The 25,346-nt window shown below is 58.1% G+C and overlaps 9 protein-coding genes across 9 annotated transcripts; 3 read left to right on the top strand and 6 right to left on the bottom strand.

Moving 5' to 3' along the window:
- Positions 1–319: 319 nt before the first annotated feature.
- Positions 320–997, bottom strand: GMORB2_3740 (uncharacterized protein; the record flags this gene model as incomplete). The annotated part of the gene is made up of 1 exon (XM_035465716.1): positions 320–997. One exon carries the CDS (start codon positions 995–997, stop codon positions 320–322), a length of 678 nt encoding a protein of 225 aa, XP_035323553.1.
- A 2,407-nt stretch (positions 998–3,404) lies between these two features.
- On the top strand, positions 3,405–5,287 carry GMORB2_3739 (Zinc transporter ZupT; the record flags this gene model as incomplete). Its single annotated transcript, XM_035465715.1, has 3 exons — positions 3,405–3,684; positions 3,806–4,864; positions 4,929–5,287. 3 exons carry the CDS (start codon positions 3,405–3,407, stop codon positions 5,285–5,287), a joined length of 1,698 nt encoding a protein of 565 aa, XP_035323552.1.
- A 672-nt stretch (positions 5,288–5,959) lies between these two features.
- Positions 5,960–7,366, bottom strand: GMORB2_3738 (uncharacterized protein; the record flags this gene model as incomplete). Its single annotated transcript, XM_035465714.1, has 3 exons — positions 5,960–6,942; positions 7,062–7,214; positions 7,315–7,366. 3 exons carry the CDS (start codon positions 7,364–7,366, stop codon positions 5,960–5,962), a joined length of 1,188 nt encoding a protein of 395 aa, XP_035323551.1.
- Positions 7,367–7,880: 514 nt separating this feature from the next.
- Positions 7,881–8,918, top strand: GMORB2_3737 (protein FRG1; the record flags this gene model as incomplete). Its single annotated transcript, XM_035465713.1, has 2 exons — positions 7,881–8,275; positions 8,444–8,918. The coding sequence occupies 2 exons, from the start codon at positions 7,881–7,883 to the stop codon at positions 8,916–8,918; spliced, it is 870 nt and encodes a 289-aa protein (XP_035323550.1).
- Positions 8,919–9,250: 332 nt separating this feature from the next.
- On the bottom strand, positions 9,251–10,486 carry GMORB2_3736 (WD domain, G-beta repeat; the record flags this gene model as incomplete). Its single annotated transcript, XM_035465712.1, has 2 exons — positions 9,251–9,443; positions 9,549–10,486. 2 exons carry the CDS (start codon positions 10,484–10,486, stop codon positions 9,251–9,253), a joined length of 1,131 nt encoding a protein of 376 aa, XP_035323549.1.
- Positions 10,487–11,282: 796 nt separating this feature from the next.
- On the bottom strand, positions 11,283–12,768 carry GMORB2_3735 (solute carrier family 25, member 39/40; the record flags this gene model as incomplete). The annotated part of the gene is made up of 2 exons (XM_035465711.1): positions 11,283–12,424; positions 12,543–12,768. The coding sequence occupies 2 exons, from the start codon at positions 12,766–12,768 to the stop codon at positions 11,283–11,285; spliced, it is 1,368 nt and encodes a 455-aa protein (XP_035323548.1).
- A 1,647-nt stretch (positions 12,769–14,415) lies between these two features.
- Positions 14,416–16,319, top strand: GMORB2_3734 (F-box protein 9; the record flags this gene model as incomplete). The annotated part of the gene is made up of 2 exons (XM_035465710.1): positions 14,416–14,847; positions 14,967–16,319. 2 exons carry the CDS (start codon positions 14,416–14,418, stop codon positions 16,317–16,319), a joined length of 1,785 nt encoding a protein of 594 aa, XP_035323547.1.
- Positions 16,320–17,048: 729 nt separating this feature from the next.
- GMORB2_3733 (uncharacterized protein) lies at positions 17,049–20,675 on the bottom strand (the record flags this gene model as incomplete). The annotated part of the gene is made up of 1 exon (XM_035465709.1): positions 17,049–20,675. One exon carries the CDS (start codon positions 20,673–20,675, stop codon positions 17,049–17,051), a length of 3,627 nt encoding a protein of 1,208 aa, XP_035323546.1.
- A 2,582-nt stretch (positions 20,676–23,257) lies between these two features.
- GMORB2_3732 (D-alanyl-lipoteichoic acid acyltransferase DltB, MBOAT superfamily) lies at positions 23,258–25,228 on the bottom strand (the record flags this gene model as incomplete). The annotated part of the gene is made up of 3 exons (XM_035465708.1): positions 23,258–24,226; positions 24,286–24,881; positions 24,961–25,228. The coding sequence occupies 3 exons, from the start codon at positions 25,226–25,228 to the stop codon at positions 23,258–23,260; spliced, it is 1,833 nt and encodes a 610-aa protein (XP_035323545.1).
- Positions 25,229–25,346: the final 118 nt, after the last annotated feature.

Raw genomic sequence — 25,346 nt, 5'->3', positions numbered from 1 at the left:
ATACGAACAGTGGCTGTACTGCGACAGCATCATGACAGCATCATCATCATTACCTGCAACGGTCGAGGTCTGCCAACATAGCACCAGGACGAACAGACATCGTGCGTCGGTATCAGTTGAACGCCACCATTGAAAGAATCACGGTTCATTCTTCTCTGTCTATAGTAAGTAAGGTAGTGTCCGTATGTACCGGGAGTTATGAAACGAAGCCGCCCGCCGAGGATGCCGTCGAGGATCTCGAGCTCGACGAGACGACACACGCCAGTAGCCCATAACTTCGTGTCCACGCGAGACACAACACGGCCCCCCAGAGAACATCCTAGACGAGATTCTCGCCGAGCCACTTCTCCCACTGGTCAGCACCCCAAGAGGAGCTGATGTCGCCGGCAACGACGCCGTCATAGACAACCGTGGGCGTGACGTGGATCCCCACGAGCCTGTTCATCTTGGTGATGGTCTTGACGTCGGGCGTGACCTTGTTGCCCCAGTTGGAGCTCCCGTCCGGCGCAGCCTTCTCCGGTATGGCGAGCAGGTTGTAGACATCGTCGGCGGTGAGGCCGTCGCCCACGGTGGCCGCCGCCAGGTCCGCGAGGCGACGGTACGTGACGTTGCGCGTCTCCTTGACGACGCCGACGTCAAAGTACTCTGCCTGATGGTCGAACAAGGCGGCGCTGAAGGACCAGAAAGCCGCGGGGCGCAGGCGCAGGACGGCCAGGGCGGCCTCGTGCACCAGCGTGGACGACGGGTGCCAAGGCTGGATCTGCTGGCGGAAGATGATGGCCAGCGGCGCCTTCGCCTTGCCACCGTCGCGCAGGAGGGGTACGACGGTCGTCGTCAGAGTCTTGAAGAACTTGGCGCTGAAGGGGCACACGTAGTCTAGGTAGACTTCTAGGGTGTGCGTCGCGGGGGGGACGGCAGGTCCGGACGAAGAAGAGGGGCTGCTGAGCGGTTCGCCTACTTGCAGCTTATGTCCGGCAAACTTGGGAGGGAGGGCCATGGTTGCGTTGTCGTCTTTGACTCTGTCCCTTGAAGATAGGAATAGGAAAAACCCTTGAGGATAGGGATGACAGGGGTGAAGATGGGAAAAGGTGAAAGGGGACGAGGAATTTTTTTGAGGCTGAGATGGTCCCTTGCAAGTTGGAGAAGAGACAGGATGGTGTGGGAGGGAACAAGGGGAAGGAGCCGGGAGGCTCGGCAGAGGAATCCTTGACGTCGTGCGGGGGAGGGGGAGGGGGAGGGAGAGGGGGGTTTATTGGTGACGCAACACAGGTGGAGTAACAGGTAGGAAGGTGGTAGGACATTGATGACTCAAGGCCAGAGGGTCACGTGCTTTTGCTAACCTTTGCCTGTTTTCTCCATCTCACATCCGTGTGCACTGATGACTAGAATAACTAGTGAGAATAGGTCATCGTCACCTTGTTCACTTTGCCCCCTTGTGTTCCTCCTCCTCCTCCCCCCCCGGCCCTCGTTTCGGTGCCCCCTTTTGGTGCCCAACGGGTCATAGCATAGTTGATCATGGTATAGCTGAAAAAAATAAAAAAAAATAACACGACGATCATCAACAATGGTAAAGGCTATTTATAGAAGACCGATGCCACAGTTGTGATCCAACGCTACCGTGCTAAATAACGGATATCCACCAATGCAAAACTATAGATTCAGAGACATAAGATCTGACATCTGTTGAACAAGATCAACCTCAGCGTACCGTCAGGAGCAGGCAGATACACATACACCTCTGTGGCAACGTTAGAGCGAATACGACTTGATACGTGCACGCCGAACGAACGAGGCAAAGGTGCGCGGTTGATACAGGCAGGAAGCTGAGGTGGTGAAAATAAAGCCCACTCCATCTGCTACACACTAGGGAATAACGGAAGATCATCCCAAGACCAGGGACGATTTATGCATCACAAGCCTTCTTCTCGGCAGATGTAATGCGGGGCTGGGTGTTTGCAAGAGCTGCACGCGCGAGCAGTAATATTGACAGCAGTATTAATAGCACGCAGAGCCTTGAAACTTGGGTGTGTTACTGGCAGGTCTACGCACACATATGCATACATTCGCGTGTATTCCATACCGTCCTGTCTCCCCACAGCCTCAGGAGAGAGAGGCGAGGCGTCGAGACGAACTCGAGCAGGGGAGGAGAACAAGCTTTGCACGGTACGAGTAATACTAGGAACTGATAACTTACAAGCATCACCACCCCGTATCAACACCAGGAATAGAAGGGACTTATTTCGCGGCACTCACGGACCCCGGGGACTTGTGGGTCAATGGACCACGGGAACCTCACGCCTTGAAGAGAGCTTTAAAAAAAGACTAGAGAGAGGAAGCGTAGCATCGGGAACTATTATCCTGCAGCGTCGATTGTATCGTCCAGTCTTGATCGACTGACAATGGGACAAGAGGAAAGAGGAGAAAGGGGACTCACTCTGTTTAGAAGCAAGGGTCCCCCCCCCCCCCCTTTTTTTTGACGATCCCCCTCGGCGAATAGCAATCCTGGAAGAGAGAGGCGAGAGGGCCAGGTTTAGTGGTCTTTTCTGAATCGATGAGGGAGGGCGTATGTAGTAGATGTACGACGGAACGATGGGATTCGAAGATTGAGGTTGAGCAAGATTTGAGGACGGTAGAGTGCAGAAGAAGTCAAATATGAGTGAGACCATCAAGGTGGAGCGAAGGATTGGGCTGCGGAGACCTCAAGGAAGGCGCGACCGGGGCAGGCAGTTAAACTTATTACGTTATAGTGGGACGAAGGCCTAATGGGGAAAATTTTCTGCTGCGGAACGGTGAAAGAACGGCAGGATGGTCCACTAATTGACCAGTGAGAGGCCCCCTAGGCGTCCCAAGCCAGGCGACTCTACGAGTAGGTGATCCCATATGCCACCGGTCTCGGGCGATTTAGGGTCCCAGATCTCGGCTGTCAGCACTGTAGTCCCGCTGTGAGTGCGCTGAACCGAGACTCTGCCGCACAGCCTGCACCACTCCGTTAGACCGACTTCGACGGCGATGGTGGGAGAGAGGAGAAGATCGCGGGAAAGGGAAAGAGGGACCCTGGACTCAGTCCCTACCCCGAGTGACTTGAATCTCCCACCAAAAGTGCCTCGTTTCGAATCTTCTTCACACACCCCGACCGTCGACGGTACTTGCTGATCCTACTGCGCCCACGCAAAACACATACACGGCTCTCATATTCGGCTCTCATACAGCTCTAATACGTACACCTTGTAGGTCACAGACACACGGACACCAACACGCCTGCTCCTTACTGATGCTATCTTTGGACGATCCCGTGTTGTTACTGCTGCTCACCTCTGCACTCGTACTCGTACACTGTACTGACTGACCAACGCTCGCAGACTATAAACCCGCCCGTTCCTCGCTCTGCGGAACCGTCCTCCATCATGATCTGCCTCTCCAAAGCGGACGAGGCCTCGTTCAAAGAAATGTCTTTCAACCAGAGCCCTGCTCCCCTGTCCGGCGAGAACACCACTCGCCAGGATCTCAACGGAATCTCCAATCTGCGCGAGCTCGTTTCTGCCGGTCAGAACAGCCACGAGGCAGGTCCCGGAGCAGGAGGTGGAGGCATGGCTTTGGCGGCATCTGCTGGTTCCGGTGCTGATGAAAAGCATTACCAGGGCTTCCCCCACCCGGGAAGTCCTGGCGTGGGAAGACAGTCTCCTGGTATGTCTTTCCCCCCTCTCTTACACGGCACTCGTCTCTGCTCTTCAGCCCCTCTCTTCTCTCTCATACACAACATCGCCCCGTCATCATATCGCTCCATGCTAACACTGAACCCCAGCAGAACTGTCCTCACGCCACTGGGCGACGTTTGGTGGTGAAGACCAGCGTCTCCTCTCTCAGGCTGCATCTCCTTTCGAGACTCGGCCCTGCTGCAGTTTCTGGGGATGGGCTGCCTGGATATCCTCCGTCCTTTCCGTTTCCTTCATCCTGACCTTTGCCATCGTCTGCTTCTCTCCCTCTTCTTCTTCTGCCCCGATTACCACTACTACTATTACTGCTGCATCTTCTGCACCTGATGACCTCGCCCCGCGCGATGAAACCTCCTCACCCTCGCCCGTCACGTTCGCTTCTCTCCTCAGAAAGCGCGACACCTGTGAGCAGGGTGGCGTCAAGGGCGACACCTACGACACGCCCCTGCACGTCGGTGCCCTCCTCCTCATCTGGTTCGTGTCGACGGCCGGCTCATCGTTTGCCCTGCTGGCCCAGAAGGTTTCTTGCCTCCGAATCCCCGCTCGCTTCTTCTTCGTCGTCCGCCACTTTGGAACCGGCGTCCTCATCGCCACGGCCTTTGTCCACCTTCTGCCCACCGCCTTCGTTTCCCTCAACGACCCATGCCTGGGATCCTTCTTCACCGACGGCTACCAGGCCCTCCCAGGGGCCATTGCCCTAGGTGCCGTCTTCCTGGTCACCATCATCGAGATGGTCTTCCACCCATCGCGCCACTGCACCAGCGCCTTGCCCCTGACCCGCGGTCCCGACATCGACAACGACGATGAGAAGGTGGCCAAGGTCACCCCTCCCGACTCAGATATCCCCCGCAGCCCCATTCAGGGTATGGTACGCGACCTCGCTTCCCCAAAGGGCCGCACCTCGAGCGTCGGCCGCGCCCTCAGCCACCTCCACAGCAACGGAGAGGCCAGCGACGGCGAGATGGCCGCCGTCGACATGGAGCAGCTCTCTGGCCCTGGTCCCAGTGCCGAACAGAAGCTCCGCAAGGAACGCCTGCAGGTCCTCCTGCTCGAGATGGGTATCCTCTTTCACTCGGTCTTCATCGGGATGTCTGTCAGTGTCGCTGTCGGTACCGACTTCATCGTTCTCCTCATTGCCATTGTCTTCCACCGTGAGTCCCCTCGCCGCCCCCCTCTCTACGTTGACGAGAGCATACGCTGACTGTAAATCCTCAGAGACCTTTGAGGGTCTCGCTCTTGGCTCCCGTATCGCTGCCATCAACTGGGGAGAGGGCAGCCGCCAGCCCTGGATCATGGCTATCGCTTACGGACTGACCACGCCCCTCGGACAGGCCCTGGGCATTGCCACTCACACCCTGTATAGTCCCGACTCGGCCGTCGGTCTCATCGTCGTCGGTGTCATGAACTCCATCTCGGCCGGACTGCTCACCTTTGCCTCCCTTGTCGAGCTCATGGCCGAGGACTTCCTCAGCGACGACAGCTGGAAGCACCTCCGCGGAAAGTCTAGAGTTCTTGCCTGTCTTCTCGTCTTCGTCGGAGCCTTTGGCATGAGCCTTGTCGGTGCCTGGGCCTAAGGGTTCCCACTGTCTACAGTCAGGGGACACGGGTACAGGGCTCTCCCACTTCCTTGATCCGAGTGTGCCTTCTTGGGTGCTGAACCTTAGCGCCATCTTCTCCTTCGGCCTCCTGAGCCTTGGGGGATTCCACCACTTCTCTTTCTCTCTCACTGCCAGGGAACCTTCAATCTCAGTACAGCCGGATTGCGTCTGCTGTAACCATACATAGACGGAATCATCAACAACCGCCACAGGATTGGTCGATTGCAATCCCGAACAAGTAATGCGTGGTGAACAAGAAAAATCCATTATGCTGGATAGATGTCGAGAGCTCCAAATGGCGTGCAATTTTTTTTTTTTTTTTGACATTAGCAAATTCTTTTCTAACGGAAAGAAAGGATGTCGATGTTTGCATTTCACTTCAACATGAAACAGAATAAAAACTCATATCTTAGGAATATATACTCTTCAAGTTTCTACTTGCTTTTGCTTCTATGACGTACCTCACCTGCGAAGGCCGTATTCTATTCATGATATGGAGCAGTTGGTAGTTGCTATCATGACTTCAGTTCCATGAAAGCGATAGCCTGAGCAGGAGCGCACGAACTATACTTCGGAGCACTGGAAGGAATCGAGCTGGTCCGGTTAGGAGGAGCGGCGCTTGTATATGCTATATCGATATATCGCAACCTAGTCCGACACGGTATTCTTGGCGACGACACCCCTGGCAAAGTCTGCAAAGGTCAGATGCTGCTGGATGTCAACCTCTTCGTCCAGGTTAGGCTGGGTGAAGACGGCGAGGGTGTTGCGGGCGATGAGCGAACGTGCGTCCCCCCCCGCCTGACCGTGACGGGCCCTCACACCGCGTACAAAGTGCGGGACGGCCTTGAACCTCCCCTGGGTGATGCGCTCCAGGGCCTCGCCTGTCTGGAAAGCGACGCAGTCGCGCGGGATGCGAACCTGAAAGGTCTCCCCCGAGCGGGACTTGATGTACAGGCCTGCGCTGGGGTCGGGGGAAGCGGCGAGCTCGTCGAGGGTGGGCAGCGACCTCGTTCCCGGCGTCGGGGCGAAGCGGGGTGCGGAGACGGCCTCGTCGATAAACATGGCTGATGTGAGGCCGGTGAGGCAGCCGTGGTCGAGGTGGGTCGCGCACCAGTCGTCCGAGTCCGAGACCGAGTCCGGGCCCGAGTCCGGGCCCGAGTCCGGGCCCGAGCCTTTCACCTCGGCTTCCACCTCCCCATCCCCGACCGGCCCGGACGGTGGGCCCTGGGGGTAGTAGTGCAGCAGACGAGCCTTGGTGGTGGTGCTCGTGCTGACGACCCGCTGGAGGTACCCGGGTGGGTAGCCCGGCATGTCGCGCTCGGCGAAGCGGTCGCAGGCGCGGGCGACGAGGACGGCCACGTCGATGATGAGCTCGCACAGGGACGTCAGGGCGGGGCGGAAGCCGGGAAGCGCCTCCTCGGCCGGCCACACGTTCGGGGAGAGGTACTCGGGGAAGGCGGCGGGGGAGACCAGGGTGGCGGTCGGGGCGGCGGATTCGAGAGCGGGATCGACGTAGAAGGCGCAGTTGGCGTAGTAGGAACCCTTGTTGGTGTCTACCTGGCCGTTGCGAAGGGTCTCCTTTCCCAAGGACCAGCCTGTCAGGTATTTGGCTTCCGGATTCTCAAGGGCATCTGAGCGGCTAGATTAGAGAGATTTTGAAAAAAAAAAAAAAAAGAAGAAGAAGAAATCAAGATTGGAAATGGATGAAGTGGAGATATCGGGGGGGTGGTTGTCAATAATATATTATTACCTAGGTCTTGTCTGGGTAGGTTGCCGAGGTAAGAGGCGTACGAGAGGGCAAGACGTCTCATGGAGGTAAAGTCTGATGGCATGTCTTTGACTACCAAGATGCCGAGGGAGTCGGGGCCGAATGCCTCTTGAAGGGTGTCGAACGATATGTTATCTGGAGGTTTTCGGGTCAGGCCAGTTGGATCACCACGGGATTATCTGACGAGGGTAGTCTTTTTCTTCTTCTTTTTCTCGTCCCCCTTATATATAATCACCATTTTTGAGATCATCCAAAGACACCGTGACGGCCTGAGCTTGAGTGGGCATTTTTGATTTCGTCTTGGCTTTATCTTTTTTTGATGAGATGGTATATTATTTTTGTGTTTTCTTGGTGTAGTAGTAGTAGTAGTAGTAGTGGTGGTGGTGGTAGTGGTGGTGGTGGTGGGGGGGGGGTTTGGGGGGTTTTTCATCATCATCCTGCAACTGGAAGTTTTTGGCCTTCCTATCTTGGATTGCCAAGCCTCGTGATTTTTTTATTATCTTTTGCACCTTGATTGTTCCGGGGATAGCAGACTAGCATCCGGAGAAGACAACAGAAAGTGACCTCTTATACAGAGTACTTCATACCCCAAGATAATCACCAATGGCGGAAAAATATCAAGTTTTTATCAACGACGCGGGGGAGGGGCAACTTATACGACCCCTTGTCTGATTACCTAATAATCATCTATTATATCAGTTATTATTATTATTTAATTATTTAATTATTTTGTTTCTTTGATGCCCCCCAGCTTTTGCATTCGACGACGACCGACGCGAGCCGATTCGACACCGAAACATAATGGTCAAGCCACTCAGCTTCAAGGGCGACAAGAAGAAGGCCAAGAAGCGCAAGCGCACGGCGGCCGGCGAAGCTGCTGATGCCGACGGCGCCGAGGACGGTGCCCCATCATCATCAGTCGCAAAGACAGGCGACGAGGACGCCGCGGCCAACGACGACAGCTGGGTATCGGCAGAGGTCACGAGCGACATATCCGGCCCCGTCATGATTGTCCTACCCACCGAGGAACCATCGGCGCTGGCGTGCGATCAGAGCGGCGCAGTCTTCACGCTGCCCATCGAGAATATAGTCGAGGGGAACCCGGCTAGCGCGGAGCCTCACGACGTGCGACAGGTGTGGATCGCCAACCGAGTTGTCGGCACAGAATTCTTTCGCCTAAGAGGTCATCACGGACGGTATGGTTGCCTCCTCTCTCTCTCTCTCTCTCTCTCTCTCTCTCTCTCTCTCTCTCTCTCTCTCTCTCTCTCTCTCTCTCACTCTCCCTCCTCTGTTCATCTACACCCTCCCCTTTCCCTCCGGCGAGGAGATGCAAGATATAGCAGACTGACGCGACATGCGATCAGACACCTCTCGTGCGACAAGATAGGTCAGCTATCAGCCCTGTCAGAGACGATCTCACCGCTCGAATCCTTCACCATCATACCCACGGCCGACACACCGGGCACCTTTCAGCTGCAGACGCACCGCGACACCTTCGTCTCGGTCAAGGAGCCCAGCGGCGCCAGCAAGGAAGCCGACTCGGAGAAGAGATCGGCCGGCCGCAGGGCCCAGCAGCCCGAAGTGCGCGGCGACGCGGACGCCGTAGCCTTCTCCACCACGCTGCGTATCCGCATGCAGGCCCGGTTCAAGCCGCGCTTCAAGGCGTCAAAGGAGGAGCGTGCCCTGGCGAAGATCAGTCGGCGAGAGCTCGAGGAGGCGGCCGGCCGCAGACTGGACGAGGATGAGGTCAGGATGCTCAAGCGTGCTAGGAAGGAGGGCGATTACCATGAGAAGTTGCTGGGCATCAAGGTGAAGAATAAGCATGACAAGTTTGGATGAGGGTGAGAAGAGGCAGGAAGATGGAGGGAAAGAGGAGAGGGGAAGAAGGAGGAGGAGGAAGAGATGACCGAGATACAAGGTCCCGACTGGAAACAAACACCCAGGTTTTCCAAGAAAAAGGGGCCATTCCAACCCAACACCCCCAGCCATGTATATCACCTCAGGACATGATAAGAGAGCAAAATGTGTAGCGGGATGGAAAAAAAAGGAGAGAAGAAAAAGTGGTACTGGGTAACGGTCGAAATGAATAAATAAACCCTCCCCCCCCCCCCCCCCCCCAAGAAGAAAGACGAGAATGAACGCTCTAATACATGGCAATGACCCAACAGCTCTCAGCTACCCGGACACCAAGCCTTGATCTTCCCATCCTCCCCACCCGTAAAGACGAGCTGGTTCTCATCGAAGAAGCAGAACGATCGGACAATGTCCTCGCCATGCGCACCCGGAAGCCCGACACCAGTACTGCGGTCCAGGGTCCATTGATGGTCTTGCGCAGCCAGGAAGACGAGCTGGAAGCTTCCTCGTCTGTATGCATGTCAGCACGAGTCATAACACGAAGTGACAATAAGAGGGCTGGATGAGTTTTTTTTTTTTTTTTTTTTTTTAAAAAAAAAAAAAGAGGAAGCTTACTCTTGATCTCCCACTCCGAGGATTGCCCCGGTCCCGTCAACCTTGGGTACGACGTCGACGACGTATCGACAGTCGAGGGCACCGCGCACATCCCCAAAGTCGCGGAGGGCGTCCCCGCTGGCCGCAGCGTCCGACACGTCGTACAGGGCGAACCTCTCGTCGTGGCTGAGGGCGGCGACGAGCGACGAGGACCCCAGGAAGCCGGCGCGGTGGACCGAGGCGCCCAGGTTGAGCGTCTGGACCGTCATGTCGTCCTCGTCCGGGATCGAGGTGTCGTGCACGCTGACCAGGCCGTCGGTCGAGCCGGAGAGGACCACGTCGGGCCGGGAAGGGTGGTACGACAGCGTGGTGACGTCGTCGCTGTGCAGGTCGTGGTAGGCCGCCCTGAGGCTGGACGACCGCATGTCCCACAGCACCACCGAGGCCTGGTGGTCCGTCAGTTCCGTACCGAGGGCTATGGTGCTCGTCTGGGCGTTGCAGGCCATGGACATGATGGGTGCGTCGGTTGCTTTCCATCTTTCAATGTTAGCCATGCAGTATATATAAATATATATATATATATAGAGAGAGAGAGGGAGGGAGGGAGAGAGGGAGAGAGAGAGAGAGGGAGGGAGAGAGGGAGAGAGAGAGAGAGAGAGAAGATACTCACCGTTGAATCGTCCAACACTCTTACCACCACGTAGATCCCACACCCCTACGCTCCCGTCCTCACCGGCAGTGCATACCACGCTCTCACCAAACAGACCCAACGTCGTCAGGTTCCCGTGGTTGGTGGACAGCCTGGCGGCCGGTCCCCTCCCCAGAGACGTGGGGTCGAAGAGGGTGAGGGACTGGTCCGATGAGATGGACACCAGTCCACCCGACGGGGTGCGGGTGAGGTCTAGGACCCATGTGTCGTCGGGGAAGACGTGTTCGTCTCTAGGAGTGAGATTGTACATTTTTTTTTTCTTTCTCCCCCCTTCGGTCTCTGTCTGTCTCTCTGTCTCTCTCCTCTCCTTTTTCTGCTCTGGTGTATGTGGTCTGGTTGGTGGTGAGGAGTTGTCGAGTTGGGAAGAGTTTTCTCTCTCTCTCTCTCTCTTTCTCTTTCTCCCCTCCCCCCCCCCCCAAAAAAAAAAAAAAACTAATGTTACTATGTCATATTACTCAATGACACAAGACATACTCGCGTACTTTTTTTTCGTGTCAACGAAACCGTCTTCAATCTTCATTCAATGATACGGCCCTTCAATTGTTTCTCAACCACATACGAGACTTGAGATTTGACAAGAGGAACACATACATTCACGGAGAAACCCTGGGCATCTCCTTCCTACTCACTGTAACGTACATCCGTCTATCAAATCTAGACTACAGAGTCCAGACACCTCGAGGATTGCTCCGATTGCCGTGGCTCATTTATTCTTGTTATGTAGTAGGAAAATATTCCACAAGCCTCTATTTCATGATGAGAGAGGGAGGTGAAACAGACGAGAAGGGGACCATCCCAACCGAAAATCAAATCAGATAAAAACTCCAGTGCAATGCGCGGTCCTATGCTCGAAAACAAGACATGAAGAAGCGAGACGAAAAAGACTGGCGTACCCGACCAGATATTGCTTTTGTTCTAAAACAGGAAAAGAAAAGAGAGGGAAACAGAAAAAAAAAAGAAGAAAAGCGTGAGTGGGTGAGCGGTGTTTGGTATGATGATGAGAGGAGAAGGGACGAGAGCAAGGTGAGAGGCTGCTGCTGCTGTGCCTAGTGTTGAGCAGCAGCAGCTCGCTCGTTGATACCCTTGAAGACGCTCTTGCCGACTTCGTAGGTGCTTATCATGATGGCGCACGAGGGAGCCACCTTGAGGGTGCGGGGGATCCAGCCCTTCCACAGGCCGGATGCGCCCTCGGTCTTGAAGATGTGCCAGAGCAGGCGCGTCATGTTCCGGCGGTAGTCGCCGACGGAGCCGCCGGCGTAGACCTGGGTGCGCGTCTTGCCGACGTCGAAGGGCGTGGTGACGACGGAGGCGAAGGCGCCCGAGAGGGCACCCGAGGCGAAGCTGTCGACAAACGTCTCGGCCGAGTTCTCCGGGTTGGAGAGCCGGCGGTCGGCGCGGGACGGGGACGGGGACGGGGACGGGGGCAGGCCGAGCCCGTAGCCGTGGCGCCTCCCGCGCAGGTCCGACAGCCTGGACCGGATCGCCTCGTAGCCCCACCAGTACAGGCCGGAGAAGGGCACGTCGCGCCAGAGCGTCAGGCTGAGCCCGCGCCACAGCGACGTGTAGCCGCGCGTGCCGACCATGGCGCGCACGTCGCCGAAGGCCTCGAGCATGTGGTTGCCCGTCGACGTCGGCGACGCGGCCTGCATGCGCGTCCGGACGAGCTCGATGGGGCCGACCGACGTGGCCGCCAGGATGCGGGCCACCGACCCGGCCGTCAGGGGGGCGTAGTCGTCGCTCAGGCCGGACAGGAGGCTGCTGGGGCTGTGCCGGAGCCACTCGTACCCGGTGAAGTAGATGATGTTGGCCGGCACCGCCATGGCCAGCGTGGGGGAGAGCCCGCGCCACAGCGTCGACACGCCCTCGTTGCGGGCAATCTTGCGCAGCCCGTCCATGGTCGACCGGTACGTCTTCTTCTCGGCCTCCCGGACGGCGCAGTCGGACGGCGCGGCGGCCGTGGCGGCGGCGGCGGCGGCGGCGGCGGCACCGGTCCCCTTGGGCGAGGCCACGCAGAAGGCGTTGCCGCCCTCGATGAAGAAGACCTCGCGGCAGCACGCCGTCACGCCAATCTCCGACGCCGGGATGGGGAGGGAGTTTGCCGTGAGAGTGAGGCGGGAGAAGTCTATCTTGGACGACGTTCGGGGTTGCTGGGACTGGAGTCGGACGCGGACGACATCGAGCGGTGTGACTTGCCGGGTAATCCGTCAGCCGAGGGGAGGAGGACGAGATTGGGGAAGGAAAAGATTGCGGGACGGGAGAGAGGAGAGAAGAGAAAGGGAAAAAAAAAAAAGAAGAAGAGAACTCACCGAGCAGCGACGTCAGTAGACTGCCCGACATGGCCGACATCATCCTCTGACCCGTCGTGATCTCAAAGAGGTCGCTCCCGCTGGCTCCCTCCGAGCCCCTGGCGACGACGACATCGCCGGGTGGAGGTGGCGGGGTAGCGCTGCCGGCCATGCTGAGTATGGCCGCACCCGCTCCGACAGGCCGGTCGTGCCACTGGCCTTCGGACGTCTGAACGGCCGGGCCCATGGCTCTCAGGTGAAGCGTCTCGAGCTTGGAATCGTCGTCGGCATATGCAGCGTATCGTTTCCGGAGCTATCTCTCTTCGATGCCAGCTTGACAGTGACGGTGTGTGCGTGTGCGTGCGTGCGCGCGCGTGTGTGCGTGCGTGCGTGTATGTGTGTGCAGGAGGGAGAAATAGATTAGGCGTGCAGACTGTGGATGCTCTGTGGAAACACGCAGCAGGGGGGGCTTGACTGATGGGTGGCGATAGTGGTTGACGCGCTTGCTGATTGATAAAAAAAAAAGGAAAGAGGGAGAAAAAAAAGGTAGCGGGCCGACCACCGGAACTCGGTATAGCACTATCTCAGCCCGTTAGCGGCCTTTCCTGCCTGAGCTGCCTGGACTGACGCCCGTACTGTTGAACTAGCTACGTGTAGTCTGTACGGAGTATTGCCGTACCGCGTACTGTACGCATCCCTCTCTCCCGCAGGGTCCCGTATCTAGCCGTCAGGTTGGGACAGGTGAGCTACCTGATTGGCCTGGACCTCGTATGCGGCCACTGTAGATCGCTGTGCTGGAGGGGTTCTTAGCGGGCTCTCCTCTCCGTACAGCGACCCCGGGGGGGGGGGGACGCTGCCGATACTGGTAATCTGTGATCTGTACAGATTAATCTGCACATCTATGCTGAAAGTCCCGCTGGAGTCCCCGCCGTAGGCTGTGCGGTACGATATATTGTGATCTGTACAGGTCATACAGATGTCGAGAATAGTTATGATACAACACCTCGTCCCCGATGACCGGACCTTCCCCCCCCCCCCTTCTTTTTCTTGCCCGTACGTAACCGATCGAGAGATGCGATGTCCGCTAGTTGAGCCAACGTTCCATGTGCAGCATCGACAAGGCTCACCACTGCGATCAGCCACGGAGGTGGTCACTACGGGACCTGCGCCATGTCACGTGCGAGGAGAACATGTAATCATGACAGCACCGAACACTGAACACCGAACACGGTGGATTCATCACAAGGGGGGTTGTCTGTTGTCAGGTGTCCGGTTCTTCGTCCCGAACTCGTCACTCTTTTTCACGGTCGAGGTCGGATTACCTGGTCTACATACGACGGTAACCGGTACGGATCATTACTCGAAATACCAGGACAATTACAAGGGACTATCAACACTCCGTATAGTACAGATTAGGGGCAATCTGTACATACGTAGCTACAAGCACAGATTACAGATCTGTATGGATCACGCGTAACGCCGTAGAGATGCACTCCGTCGTAGACATGGCAGTGGTAGCCTGCAGGTTGCAGGTGGCCGAGGGGGGTCTTCCTACGGCGTTTCGGTAGGGAGCGAGACTAGGATGCCGACTTTGGGAGACGGGACAGGGACAGTCTAGGGACAGGATGATGTGGCCGACTGCGACAACAGGAGTGAATCTCGTTGAGGAGACGAAGAAAGGAGAGAGTAGAGAAAAAAATATCGTCTCCGTGGTACTGGCCGCACTCCTCTACGGCTCAGAATTGACCGCGTAGAGGGCTTATCCTCGTACATACAGCTAGGCTGCCTCGCTATCGATCAATACTGTGTCCAAGACCCGGTCATTTACCCCGCCACCGCCAGTTCGCCATCAACCCGTGAATTTCCACCACCACCATCCCCGGCCCCCATCGTCATGAGCCAGGACCAACAGCTCGACTCGGAGCTCGACTCGTTCCGCCGGCAATGGTTATCCGAAGTAAGAGGCCGCAATGAGCCGCCACCGGACGCCAGGAGCGCTGGACAGCAAGAGCAGCACCAGCAGCACCGGCAGCACCAGCAGCCGACCACCAGGAAGCCAGCACCAGCACCACCCGTCCCCTCATCGTCGGGTACCCGTCCAGCGTGCACATCCGTCGACGACCGAGCCTGCGACGATGTCCACGTCCAGAGCCTTTCCTTTGACGAGCCTCCACCGAGGCCGCCAGGACCGACGATTGGCCGAGGCGGTGACGACGAGGCCAGCAGGGAGCTCGTATCTGCCCTGGACCACTTCGAGGAGGCCATGGAGCGGGAGGCCCAGGGCAACATGGGCGAGAGCCTGAAGCTGTACCGTAGGGCCTACAAGGTACCTGCCCACCACCCACCTACCTGCCCGACCCCCTTCCCCCCTCTCCCCTTCCTCCATCTCGCGACGACGAGGATGATGAGACGACGGCGACCGTCACAAGGCTGACCGACGTCAAGCTCGACAATGGTGTCGACAGACGCTACAGGGAGAAGCACTTCCCAGCGAGCAGGCTCAAGACGTCGAAGCCCGCGCCGGCCGCACCTCCGCCCCAACCGTCCGGGTCGGAACCGTCCAGGTCGGAACCGTCGAGGGCGGGAGGGGACGTGGAGGAGAAGAGAGGAGGTGCCGTCAAGGCCGCGGAAGACCAGCCACCGCCGCCGCCGCCGCCGGCCCCCATAGCCGACCTCCTACAGACCTTCTCGGGCCTGTCGATTGAGCCGGTGCCCCCCGAGGTCGAGGGCATGCCGCAGCCGCCGTGCCCTATCTCGGACCTCCCCGAGGAGCTGCTAGTTCACGTGATGCGGGACGTTGCCGTGGCCGACGTGGCCGACTTTGCGCGCCTGTCGCTCGTCTGTAGGCGGATGGCGTACCTGGTCTCGACGGAGCAGCAGATATGGCGACGTGTCAGCGAGGGCGACGAGTTCGGCTTCGCCGCCATGCACCACCGGTACGCCGTCGGGATAGACTGGAAGGACATGTCGGCCGAGGACGAGGGCGAGGGCGAGGACGAGGACGGGGGGAGGAACGGCGCCCCGACGATGATCCTGGACGGGGACGGCACCGTCCTGACGTCCCGGGAGATGCGGTCCCGACTGGCCGCCCGGTCGGCCGAGGTGACGCGCTCCCTCGTGCCGTCGCCGTCGTACCCGGACTGGCGGTCCCTGTTCCGCAGCCGGCCCCGCATCCGCTTCAACGGCTGCTACATCTCGACGGTCAACTACGTGCGCTCCGGCGCCCTGTCCACCAACCAGGCCACGTGGGGCGGAAGCCCCATCCACATCGTCACCTACTACCGCTACCTGCGCTTCTTCCGCGACGGCTCCGCCATCAGCCTCCTCACCACCGACGAGCCGCGCGACGTCGTCCATCACCTCACCAAGGAAGAGGTCGAGCTCGTCCGGGACAGGAAGCATCACCATCTCCATCATCATCACGGTCACGGTCACGGCCATGGCCAACAGAGCCAGGAGACCTCCGCTCCCGCCGCACTCCCCACACCGGTCATGAGCCTGGCCCTGAAAGGTCGATGGCGCATATCGCCCAGCCGAGACCTGTCGGTGCAGGGGGGAGTGGAGGAGGATGAGGAGGAGGAAGGCAACGTCTATGTCGAGACAGAGGGTGTGGGTCCAAAGTACATGTACAGGATGGACCTGAGCCTGCGCAGCGCCGGCAAGGCGGCCGCCCGGAATAACAAGGTGGTCTGGAGGGGCTTCTATAGCTACAATAAGCTGACGGACGACTGGGCCGAGTTTGGCTTGAAGAATGACAGGCCTTTCTTCTTCAGTCGCGTCAAGAGTTATGGTCATTAGGATAGATGGATGTGCTCGTCTCACCACATGCAGGGTCGGCTGATACCGTCCATCCAATCATTCATCTGATCCGTCTCCCACGTAGGAATCAAGAAGACGTACGTCCCAAATCACTCAACCCTTTTCCAGATGCCGAGACTGCACATGTCCAATTCTCAAACGCGATCGATGCTATCTTCATCCCACCCGCTCCAATCATGAAAAAAAAAAAACCCATCAAGAGAAGATTGCCCCGAAAACGATGTATATATATAATATGATATGACCAGGTTCCATGTGTTCCGAAATGTCTATTTTCCGGGATCATAGTAGCGTACTATCCAGAATCTTCGGTCCCAGAGTGTCTCTTGGCCCCTCTGAGTATAGTAGTCTAGTAATCCAAAATCTCCTCTCCAGACTTGTCTTCTCTTCCCTCTGAACTGACAGCAGTATTGTATCCGAAATGGCGTCCCACAGTGTTCTCTTCTCCCCCGGCTAGTGTAAGAATATTTCATGAGAAGAGAAGAGTAAGAGAGGAGAGGGAAAAGAGGTGTGGAGAAAGGGGAGAGAGAGGTGGAAGGAGAAGAAGATTAAGAAAGAAGAGTATTAAAGATAAAGTCGTGTTGCAGCGTTAAAAGTTGGAAAGGGGTAGTAGAGTAGAGGAGAAGAAGTTAAGAGAAGAAAAGAAGGCTAAGATGAGAGTCAGAGAGAGAGAGGGGGAGAGAGAGAGGAGAGGAAGAAAAGAAAGAATCAGCGGATTCTCTTCCCGTCAAGAAACTTTGGATCCTGATCCTTGTAGTAGTTATCGCTGTACTGCGCTGCCTTGCGGGCCTCGAAGGCGGCCCTCTCGTCGTCGTCCATGGTGAAAGCCTTCTTGAGCCATCCGAACGCGCTCTTCTTCTTCTTGAGCGTCCGGCTGCCGCTGGACTTGGCGCTCGGCGCACCGCCGCCGACGCCCGAGGAGCTCCTGCCGCCCGGCGTCGTCGTCCGCACCGCCGTGCCCGTCGAGTTGAGCGTCGTCATGCTGGGAAGGTGGCTCGGCGGACGGTGCTGACCGTAGCCGTAACCGTAGCCGTGGTGCCCGCCTCCGGTGGGGGCCTGGGGGCTGAAGTAGCCCGACGGGGCGCGGGAGTGCGGTTGGCCGCCCATGGGGCCGACGCCGGCGGCCGTGTGCGGTCGCTGCTGGAGAGGCGAGTGCGGCGACGCCAGCACCGGGTGGTAGTGCTGGTAGTCCGAGCTGTGCGACGGCAGCATCGACGGCCGCACCACGTGCTGGCCCAGGTCGGCGTGGGAGCCTACGCGGGGCATGCGGTGGGCGGCCGCCATGGCGCTGTGCGGCGTCAGCGAGTCGGCGTCCGACCCGGAGCTGTCGCGGAACGGGAGTCCGCTGCTTCCGCCCGAGTCGCGGAACGGCAGACCTGTGCTCCCCGCCGAGTCGCGCACGAGGAGGCTGCCGCTTCCGGTGCCGCTCAACGACTCTCGAACCGAGAGGGTGTTGCTGTGGCTGCTGTTCATGCGGGGCGCGGTCCGGACCGCGGGCGACGCCGTGCGTGCCGGGTTGCGCTCCGGCGCCGACGCCGAGGCGCGCGTGTCCGTCATCAGGGCGGGAGGGGGGGTGGATCTCTGGGATACGCGGTCGCGCAGCGACTGCGGCTGCGGCCACGGGCCGGAGACGAACGGCGGGCTGGCCGGGGGGGAGAGCGAGGAGGGCGACGGGGCGTGCATGGCCAGCGGTGACGGCTGGGGTGTCTTGGGCGTGTACGTGCGCGGCTGCAGCGTGTACAGCGGGCTGTCCTCGCTCTCCTCCTCGGCCGTGGCCTCGTGGACGGGTGACGGCATCGTCGTCGTCTCGACGCGCAGCTTCGGCCCGTCCATACCGCCGGCCGACGTCCTCCTCGACGACGGCGACGGCCGGTTCGAGGCCCGAGGCGGGGGCATCATGGGGATGGGAGGCGAAGGGGTCGAGGACGTCGGGGGGGGGTAGTACTCGGACCCCGGTCCCCTGACGCTGCCGCCGTAGTGGTGATCCGTCTCGGCGTCAGAGTAGGCCGACGGCTGCCTGGAGGCGGAGCCGTTGATGGACCGGGTGGGCTGGGACGACGACCAGAGCGAGTGCGGCGACGAGATGGACGTGTCCCTCCTGCTGCCGTGGGTGACGGACGACGTGGGCGAGCTGAAGGGCGGGATGGTCGACCACGTCTTGCGGCTGATCTCGCCAGCCTTCTTCTCCATCTCGGCGGTGATGGTGACGAGGTTGATGACGAGGCTGTTCATGTCCTGCGACTTGGCGTTGATGTCGTCAAAGGCGGCCAGCCAGCCGTCGGCGTTGCCCTTCATGGCGTCGAAGATGTCGACGAGGTCGGGCCGCTCGCGGCGCCAGGGCGCGTCGCGCAGCGAGTTGAGCCAGTCGGTGAAGGCTGTGGTGGCCTGGAGCCCGGCGTCGACGTCGTCGTCCCACTGCTTCATGGCGGCGTCGGTGCGCGACAGGACGTGGTCGAGCTTCTCGTTCCCGTCGAGGATCTCGGCGCGGTAGTTGCGGTCCTCGAGCATGTCCTCGAAGACTCGCATGTTGGACATGGGCAGCCTGAGGTGGTTCAGACGGTCCGTCAGGTCCGCCGTGGTGCACGTCATGTCGTCGAGCGTGACCTCGAGGAACTCGTCCATCTCGTTGATGTGGCCCTGCAGGATGGCGACGACCTGGGCGTTGTCGTTGGCCATGCTGTTCAGCAGCAGGTAGACACCGAACGAGATCTGGGCGACGAGCTTGAGCACCTCGTGCTCCCTCTGGCCGGGCCTGTAGCGCCACAGCGAGTCCAGGGCCGGCTCGTCCTTGCCCTGGCTCAGCAGGCGCTCCCTGCGGCCGGCGGCGTCCAGCTCCCTCAGCTTGGGCTTCTCGATGGTGCCGTGGGTGGCCTCCTTGAGGGACTCGGCAAAGGCGTCCTTGAGAGATTCGATCGGGTGGTTGGGCACCACCACGGGCGGCGGCGTCTCCCGGAAGGATTCTTGGTCGTCGTAGAAGTAGCTGTTGTGGGTGATGCTGCTGGCGATGCTGTCGCGGATGCTGTGACGTATGTGAATGTCGGAGTCGTCGACATCGAGCTTGAAGACTACCTCGGGTTCCGGCGGGGCGGATTCCTCCGCGGGCTCAGGCTCAGGCTCAGGCTCAGGCTCAGGCTCCCGCCACCGCGGCTGCCGGTCCTCGGACAGCGAAGAGGCACGATCGACGTCGGTGCCGCGTCCGGGCGTGAAGAAGATGGAGCCAGATGCTGAGTCGGGGTTGGCGAGCTGGGGCATGACGGGGGTGGTGACGGCATCACCATCGTGGCCGTAGGGCTTGACGTCGATTTCGGTCTGCCTCGAAGTATCGTGGTCTGCAGTCGTCCTTGGTCGAGACGGGGACGAGGACGAGGACGGGGACGGGGATGGGACCGAGAATTGGGACCGGGTCAGGGTGTCGGAATGGGAGGGCTCAGAGGAGTCGGGGCCGGCCCGAGTGTCCGGTGCCAGCTTGAACGCAATCTCCTGCATGAGCTCAGCCTGGTGCGACTCGCTGGTGGTCTCGTCGTGGGGGTCGCGACTTGCCGGCTCGTCCTCGTCTTGCTGCACAGGCAGGGGTGCTCGCCGTCCGCTGTCGTCGTCGTCGTCGTCGTCCTCCTCCTCCTCCTCCTCCTCCTCCCTGTGCTGCTGCTCTGCTGCGGCTCGGGTGAGCGGATCGGTCAGGTAGCTGCGGTCGTGGCGGTCGTGGCGGCCGTGGCGGCCGTGGCGGCCGTGGCCCTCCCCACTCTCGAGCGGCAGAGTCTCAGGTTCAGTTGGGGTCTGCTGCGTCGGGGGGGGAGGAGATGTAGTGTACAGGTTGTGGCGTCGGTCGTAGTCTTCGTGTTCGGTCTTGGTAGGTGACATTGGGGGTCGTTGTGTGGGCGTCAGGAGTTCCAGCTGCTGCTGCTGCTGCTGCTGGAGTATCGGTTCGTCGGTGTCGGGGGTCATGTCGGCCAGGAAGGAGGTGGCCTCTTCGGAGGCAGGCTGCTGCTTCTGCCGCTGTGGTTGTTGGGTAAGGACGTTGTGAGGAGCAGCAGCAGCAGAAGCTGCTGCTGCTGCTGCTGCTGCTGCTGCTGCGGTACGAGGAGGCCCGGGAGTGAGAGCAGCGGGGATGTGTCTTGTCTCCAGTGGCGAGGTGGGAGCATCGGTTGGGAATGGCGGTGGTGCTGCCTCTGGTGCGGCCGGTATCGTGTGCTCTGACTGGGCAGCATCTGAGACGCGATCGGCTTCGGATGCAGCTGCGGCGGCGGTGGTGGTGTTGGTGGGGGTGTGACCGGTGATGAGGGAGATGCGAAACCCGCCGTCGTCAAACTGCAGGGGAGGCAGCTGGATCGAGGCCATGGCGGCGGCGGCGGCTGCGGCGGCGGCGGTGGAGCGAGCAATAGGTTCTGACTACTGATACCGGTAGCAGTAGGCGGTGTTGTATGTATATATTTATATATATATATATATAGAAGGGGTATGTATATGTTGTGTTGGCGATGTGTCGAGGTTGTGCGTCGGCGTAGGGTGAGTAACCAGATCAGAGGGTCATATGTGTATTATTTCGGGTTCGGATGATGAGATGGAGACGACAGGAGAAAAGAAGGTAAGCAGCAGCAGGGTCAGGAACCATCGGTCCACTGGACCCTAACTAGTCAAGAGCGCGATATATGATTGACGAGGAGGGTGAGGAGATGAATATATACCAAAAGAGGCGGAGAAGAAGAAGGAAAAGAAGAAGGAGAAGAAGAAGAATAGAAATAGAAAAGAAGGAAAAGGAAAGAAGAAAAGAAAAGGTGAAGGAGAGAGAGAGAGAGAGAGTGTGTGTGTGTGTGTGGGTGGGTGGGTGTGTGAGGGAAACGTTGGTGGTTGCAAACAGGGGTTATTGGTTTATTGAATATTGATTGGGCAGGACTGGGGGGGTTGATTGAAGAGAGAGAGAGCGAGAGAGTTGACGGCGACAGCAACGGCACCCCGGGGGGTGGGTGAGCAGGTGGTACAGTAATAGGTATGGTATGGTATGATATGATGTGGTATGGTGCAGCTTCCGGATAACGCGTGTCGACGCGCTATGAATGGGATGGGAGAGCCTCTTATCAGGGAATGAAGTTATATCCGTGATTTTACGGCAGAGGATACGGAGTAAATTGTACGCTTGTTGAAACGTCTAAGAGGCGGGGGAGAAGTTGTAAAAAAAAAATTAAAAAAGAGTCACCGTTGTCTTTCTTTTTTTTTGTCTTTGTTGCGGTTGCCAATTGGCAATTGGTTTCCTCCGACTTTCCCTCTCTCGCTTGTCCACTGGAGAGTGATGAATTGGGGGGGGAACTGGCCCAGGGGAGGAGAGATGGAGGCTTTGCTGTGGCTGAGTCGGTGCGGGTGGGTGTGTGGTCCGCTGATGCTGACGAGGCTGGTCTTTTTTCTTTGGGGCGGGGGGTGGATCGATCAGTTCGGGAGATTGGGAATGACGGGACAATGGTATGTCATGTTCTACTCATCGGTAAAGATGGAGTATCGGTATACGTACAGGTAGGAAGAAGAAGAAGAGAGGAAGAAGAGGAGGAAGAGGAAGAAGAGGAGGAAGAAGAGGAGGAAGAGAGAGAGAAGAAAAGAAAAGTTGATAAGAGACAATGCTGTTCAGGCTCCCTCCTTAAGATCTGCTAATACCTCTCCTAGTAATACGGAGTGATGCTATTATTACGAAGTAATTAATACGCACGGGTACTGATATTATTCTATTCCTCTTTTTTTTTCTTCCTTTCTTTTGCCTTCTTTTTTTCCTACTCCAACCTCTGATGGCAAATGTCAGATCCTTTGCAACTATGATTCATTAGTCGACTCCGTAATACTGCTCTATCCCTCCATCTTCCATTACACGTAATGCTCATACCTGTCAACCGTCTAGAGAACCTGGACAGTCCCCGCTCGTCTTGGCAGGCACAAAAAAGTCCTCTACGGAGTGATAACTCGGCCATGTACTGTGATATTACAGGCACTGCAGAGAACTCCTCGCCTGTCATTGATACCATAAGTAATCTGTACATGTTAGGATACTCTTAGACTCCCACCGTCCCGTGTCCCCCCCCCCCCCCCCCCCCCCCCCCCCCCCCCCCCCCCCCCCCCCCATCTTCTCTTATTGTAGGTTATGTATTATACTATTCCTACTCCTACTCTAATACTCCGTGTCGCTGCTAAAGAATCGAACATGTAAAAACATCACCACTCACCAGCCACTCACCAGCCACATGCACGACTCCTCTCCCCCCCAAGACTCCAAGACTCCGTACTCCATACGCTCCATACCCCATCATTCATTACACATGATGCCAAGACTACCAAGACCATTACTCGTACCCGTACAGAGTACTATTAATCAACACTCACCCGTTATACTGTACAGATCCCATCCATGGTGACGTGCAATACGAGCATGCAGCATCACCTCGTAAATTCATATACCGAGTAGTAGTCATAGCACCTACCACTCATGTTCTCTATCGATACGAGCATCATTGCTCCTCCATACGACGTATGGACTTTTGTGCTCAACCATCACAGCCCCACTACTGTCTACGCTGTCTACCACTACCGCCTGACAGCGTCTGTGTTTGATAGTACTATATATATGCAGTTAGTAGTAGTAGTAGTAGTAGTAGTAGTAGTAGTAGTAGTAGTAGTAGTAGTAGTAGTAGTAGTAGTAGTAGTAGTAGTAGTTCGTAGTAGCAATATCAGTAGTTAGTGGCAGTAGTAGTAGTAGTGATGCCGCATGTGCATGTGCCGGCGTGGTGTCATGCGCAAGACCGACCACCTCCATACCGACGACGGTAAATATAGCAGCAATGCCAGCAGTGCTAAGAATGGCATCGATCCTGACCGATGCCGGACAGCACTCTCCTTCCGTGGTGGACCGATGCTGCCATTATCATATCCTAGTACGGCATACGCTAACACTTGATCGTCACCCCTATCCGCCGCTCATGCTGCCGAATCTCAAACATGACTTGGATACCCACAAACAGGCACGCGCAGGACGCGAGGATGAACATCACCCCCGACGAATCCTTCACGATCCTCTCGAGTATCACCTGGAGCCCATCCAGTCCCAGAGCAAACCCGACGAGGTTGGCGCAGATCATCATGATCACGTTGGCCACCGCCCCGGCGCAGCACAGCATCCGGTACGCCGTGGGGTTCGACTCCCACCGCCGCGCCGGCAGCAGATACGACGCCGTCCACTCGGGCAGCATGAAGAGGACGATCAGCCAGCCCCAGATGAGAAGGCGCAGCTGTATGTCGTGCCACAGCGCCACAAACGTGAAGACGAGCAGGTACGTGACAATCGACTTGGCCGTCTTGCGCCAGCTGCCGAACCCGGCCCCGCCCATGGGCACGTAGATGTACCGGATCAGCCACCGGTTATACGACCGGTGCCACGACCGCCAGAACAGCTGCGTGCTGTAGTTGTTGCTCACGCACCGCACCATGTTCTCGGGCGGGTCGATGCCGTCCGCCAGCGACCAGAGCCGGAAGAAGCGCCAGGGAATCAGCAGTTTCAGCCAGATTATGTGCAGGTTCATAAACGAGAGCAGCGTCAGCTCCTGGGCCGTGTACGACCGCCACTTGGGCTTCGATTTGCTGATGGCCCCCACGTAGTTGAAGTGCAGCACGAGCTCCATGGCCAGCAGCACCAGCAGGAACCGCACCGCATACCGCACCGTCCGCGGCTTCTCGATGCTGGCTGCCCGGTACTTGGACTGCGAGACGTAGTCGTTGAACGTCAGGATCGGTCCCGCCAGGTACAGCGGCGCGTACGCGGCGTAGGCGATGTAGTTGCGCATGCTAAAGTCCCGGGGGTCGGCCGGGATCGTCACCCTGTCCCGCTCCGAAAGCTGGGACGGGTCCAGCTGCTTCTTCTTTGGTCTATCAGAGTCGGGTCCTGCAGATATCATCGTGATCGGACTCTGCAGCTTACCTCGAGCACAACTGAGCTCCGCTTGTCGATACTCCAATAGTAATCGAGGTTGAAGCTGATGAGCCTGAGAATGGTGATGTTGAACAGGATCTCCCATCGAGACATGATGCCGCCGTAGCCGTCGAGCCAGGCGCCCAGGGAGACTAGAGGCGGGGCCAGCAGCCGAGCAATGGCCTCGTACCTGTATCCGGTGCACAGCTCATTGGCAAACAGGACCGAGATGTTGAAGACCCAGGTGGCGACGGGAATGTACTGTCGGGGAAGCCTCGTCGCGAGCCTGTGGTTGACGGTGAGGATGAGCAGCACCTTCAGGGCCGAGAAGCCGTGAAGGGCGACGAGATAGAAGAGGCCAAAGGCATAGTCAAACGAGACCCGCTGCTCGAGGCGAGCTGCCCCGACGTCGCGCAGTCTGCCCAGGACCGGGTAGCGGCTGTTCCAGACCCTGCGTAGAAGCGGATGGAGCAGCAAGAGCAGGGCCATGTACGGGATATTGGAACGGAAGGTGTTGTATTGGGCGTCGGTGATGTCGATCTTACGGCCGGGAACCCATCCATCTGACAGGCGCTTGACGTATTTGTGATATCTGGGATCCGAAGCTGCGACGTGACGAGATGAGCATCAGCATGAGAGGCGGGGAGCGGACAAGGAGGGGTTCTGTTTGGGGGGCCGACATACGCCTCGAGACGGTATAGGGGACCCAGAACATGTAGGGGACAGCGAGGGCGAAGATGACGTAGTAGAAGTAGAATTCCGGTGTGCGCCATCGTGGAGGGGGCACGCGCGGCTCTGCACGGCCGTCTGCAGGAGGAGGCTGGCTGATCGAGGGTACGGCATCTTGGCGGGCATCGATGATGGTCTGGTAGGGTACAGACGATGAGGTGGTGAAGCGCGTGTCAAGCGTGTCTAGCTTGTAGAGGCTTCCGAGGAAGGTCAGAAGACCCATTATTGGCTATCTCGGGTCGGCCTTTCAGAGGCTTCAGGTCATGTCGGACAGATGGGAGAGAGACAGACGTCGGTGTGAATTGACGATGCTGTGGATGAGAAAGGGGGGGGGGGGGGGG

This window comes from Geosmithia morbida (assembly GCF_012550715.1).
Source record: "Geosmithia morbida isolate 1262 chromosome Unknown scaffold_2, whole genome shotgun sequence".
Classification (NCBI taxonomy): Eukaryota; Fungi; Ascomycota; class Sordariomycetes; order Hypocreales; family Bionectriaceae; genus Geosmithia; species Geosmithia morbida.
Note: the sequence above shows the minus strand (reverse complement) of the source record. Positions and strands in the feature narration are given on the sequence as shown.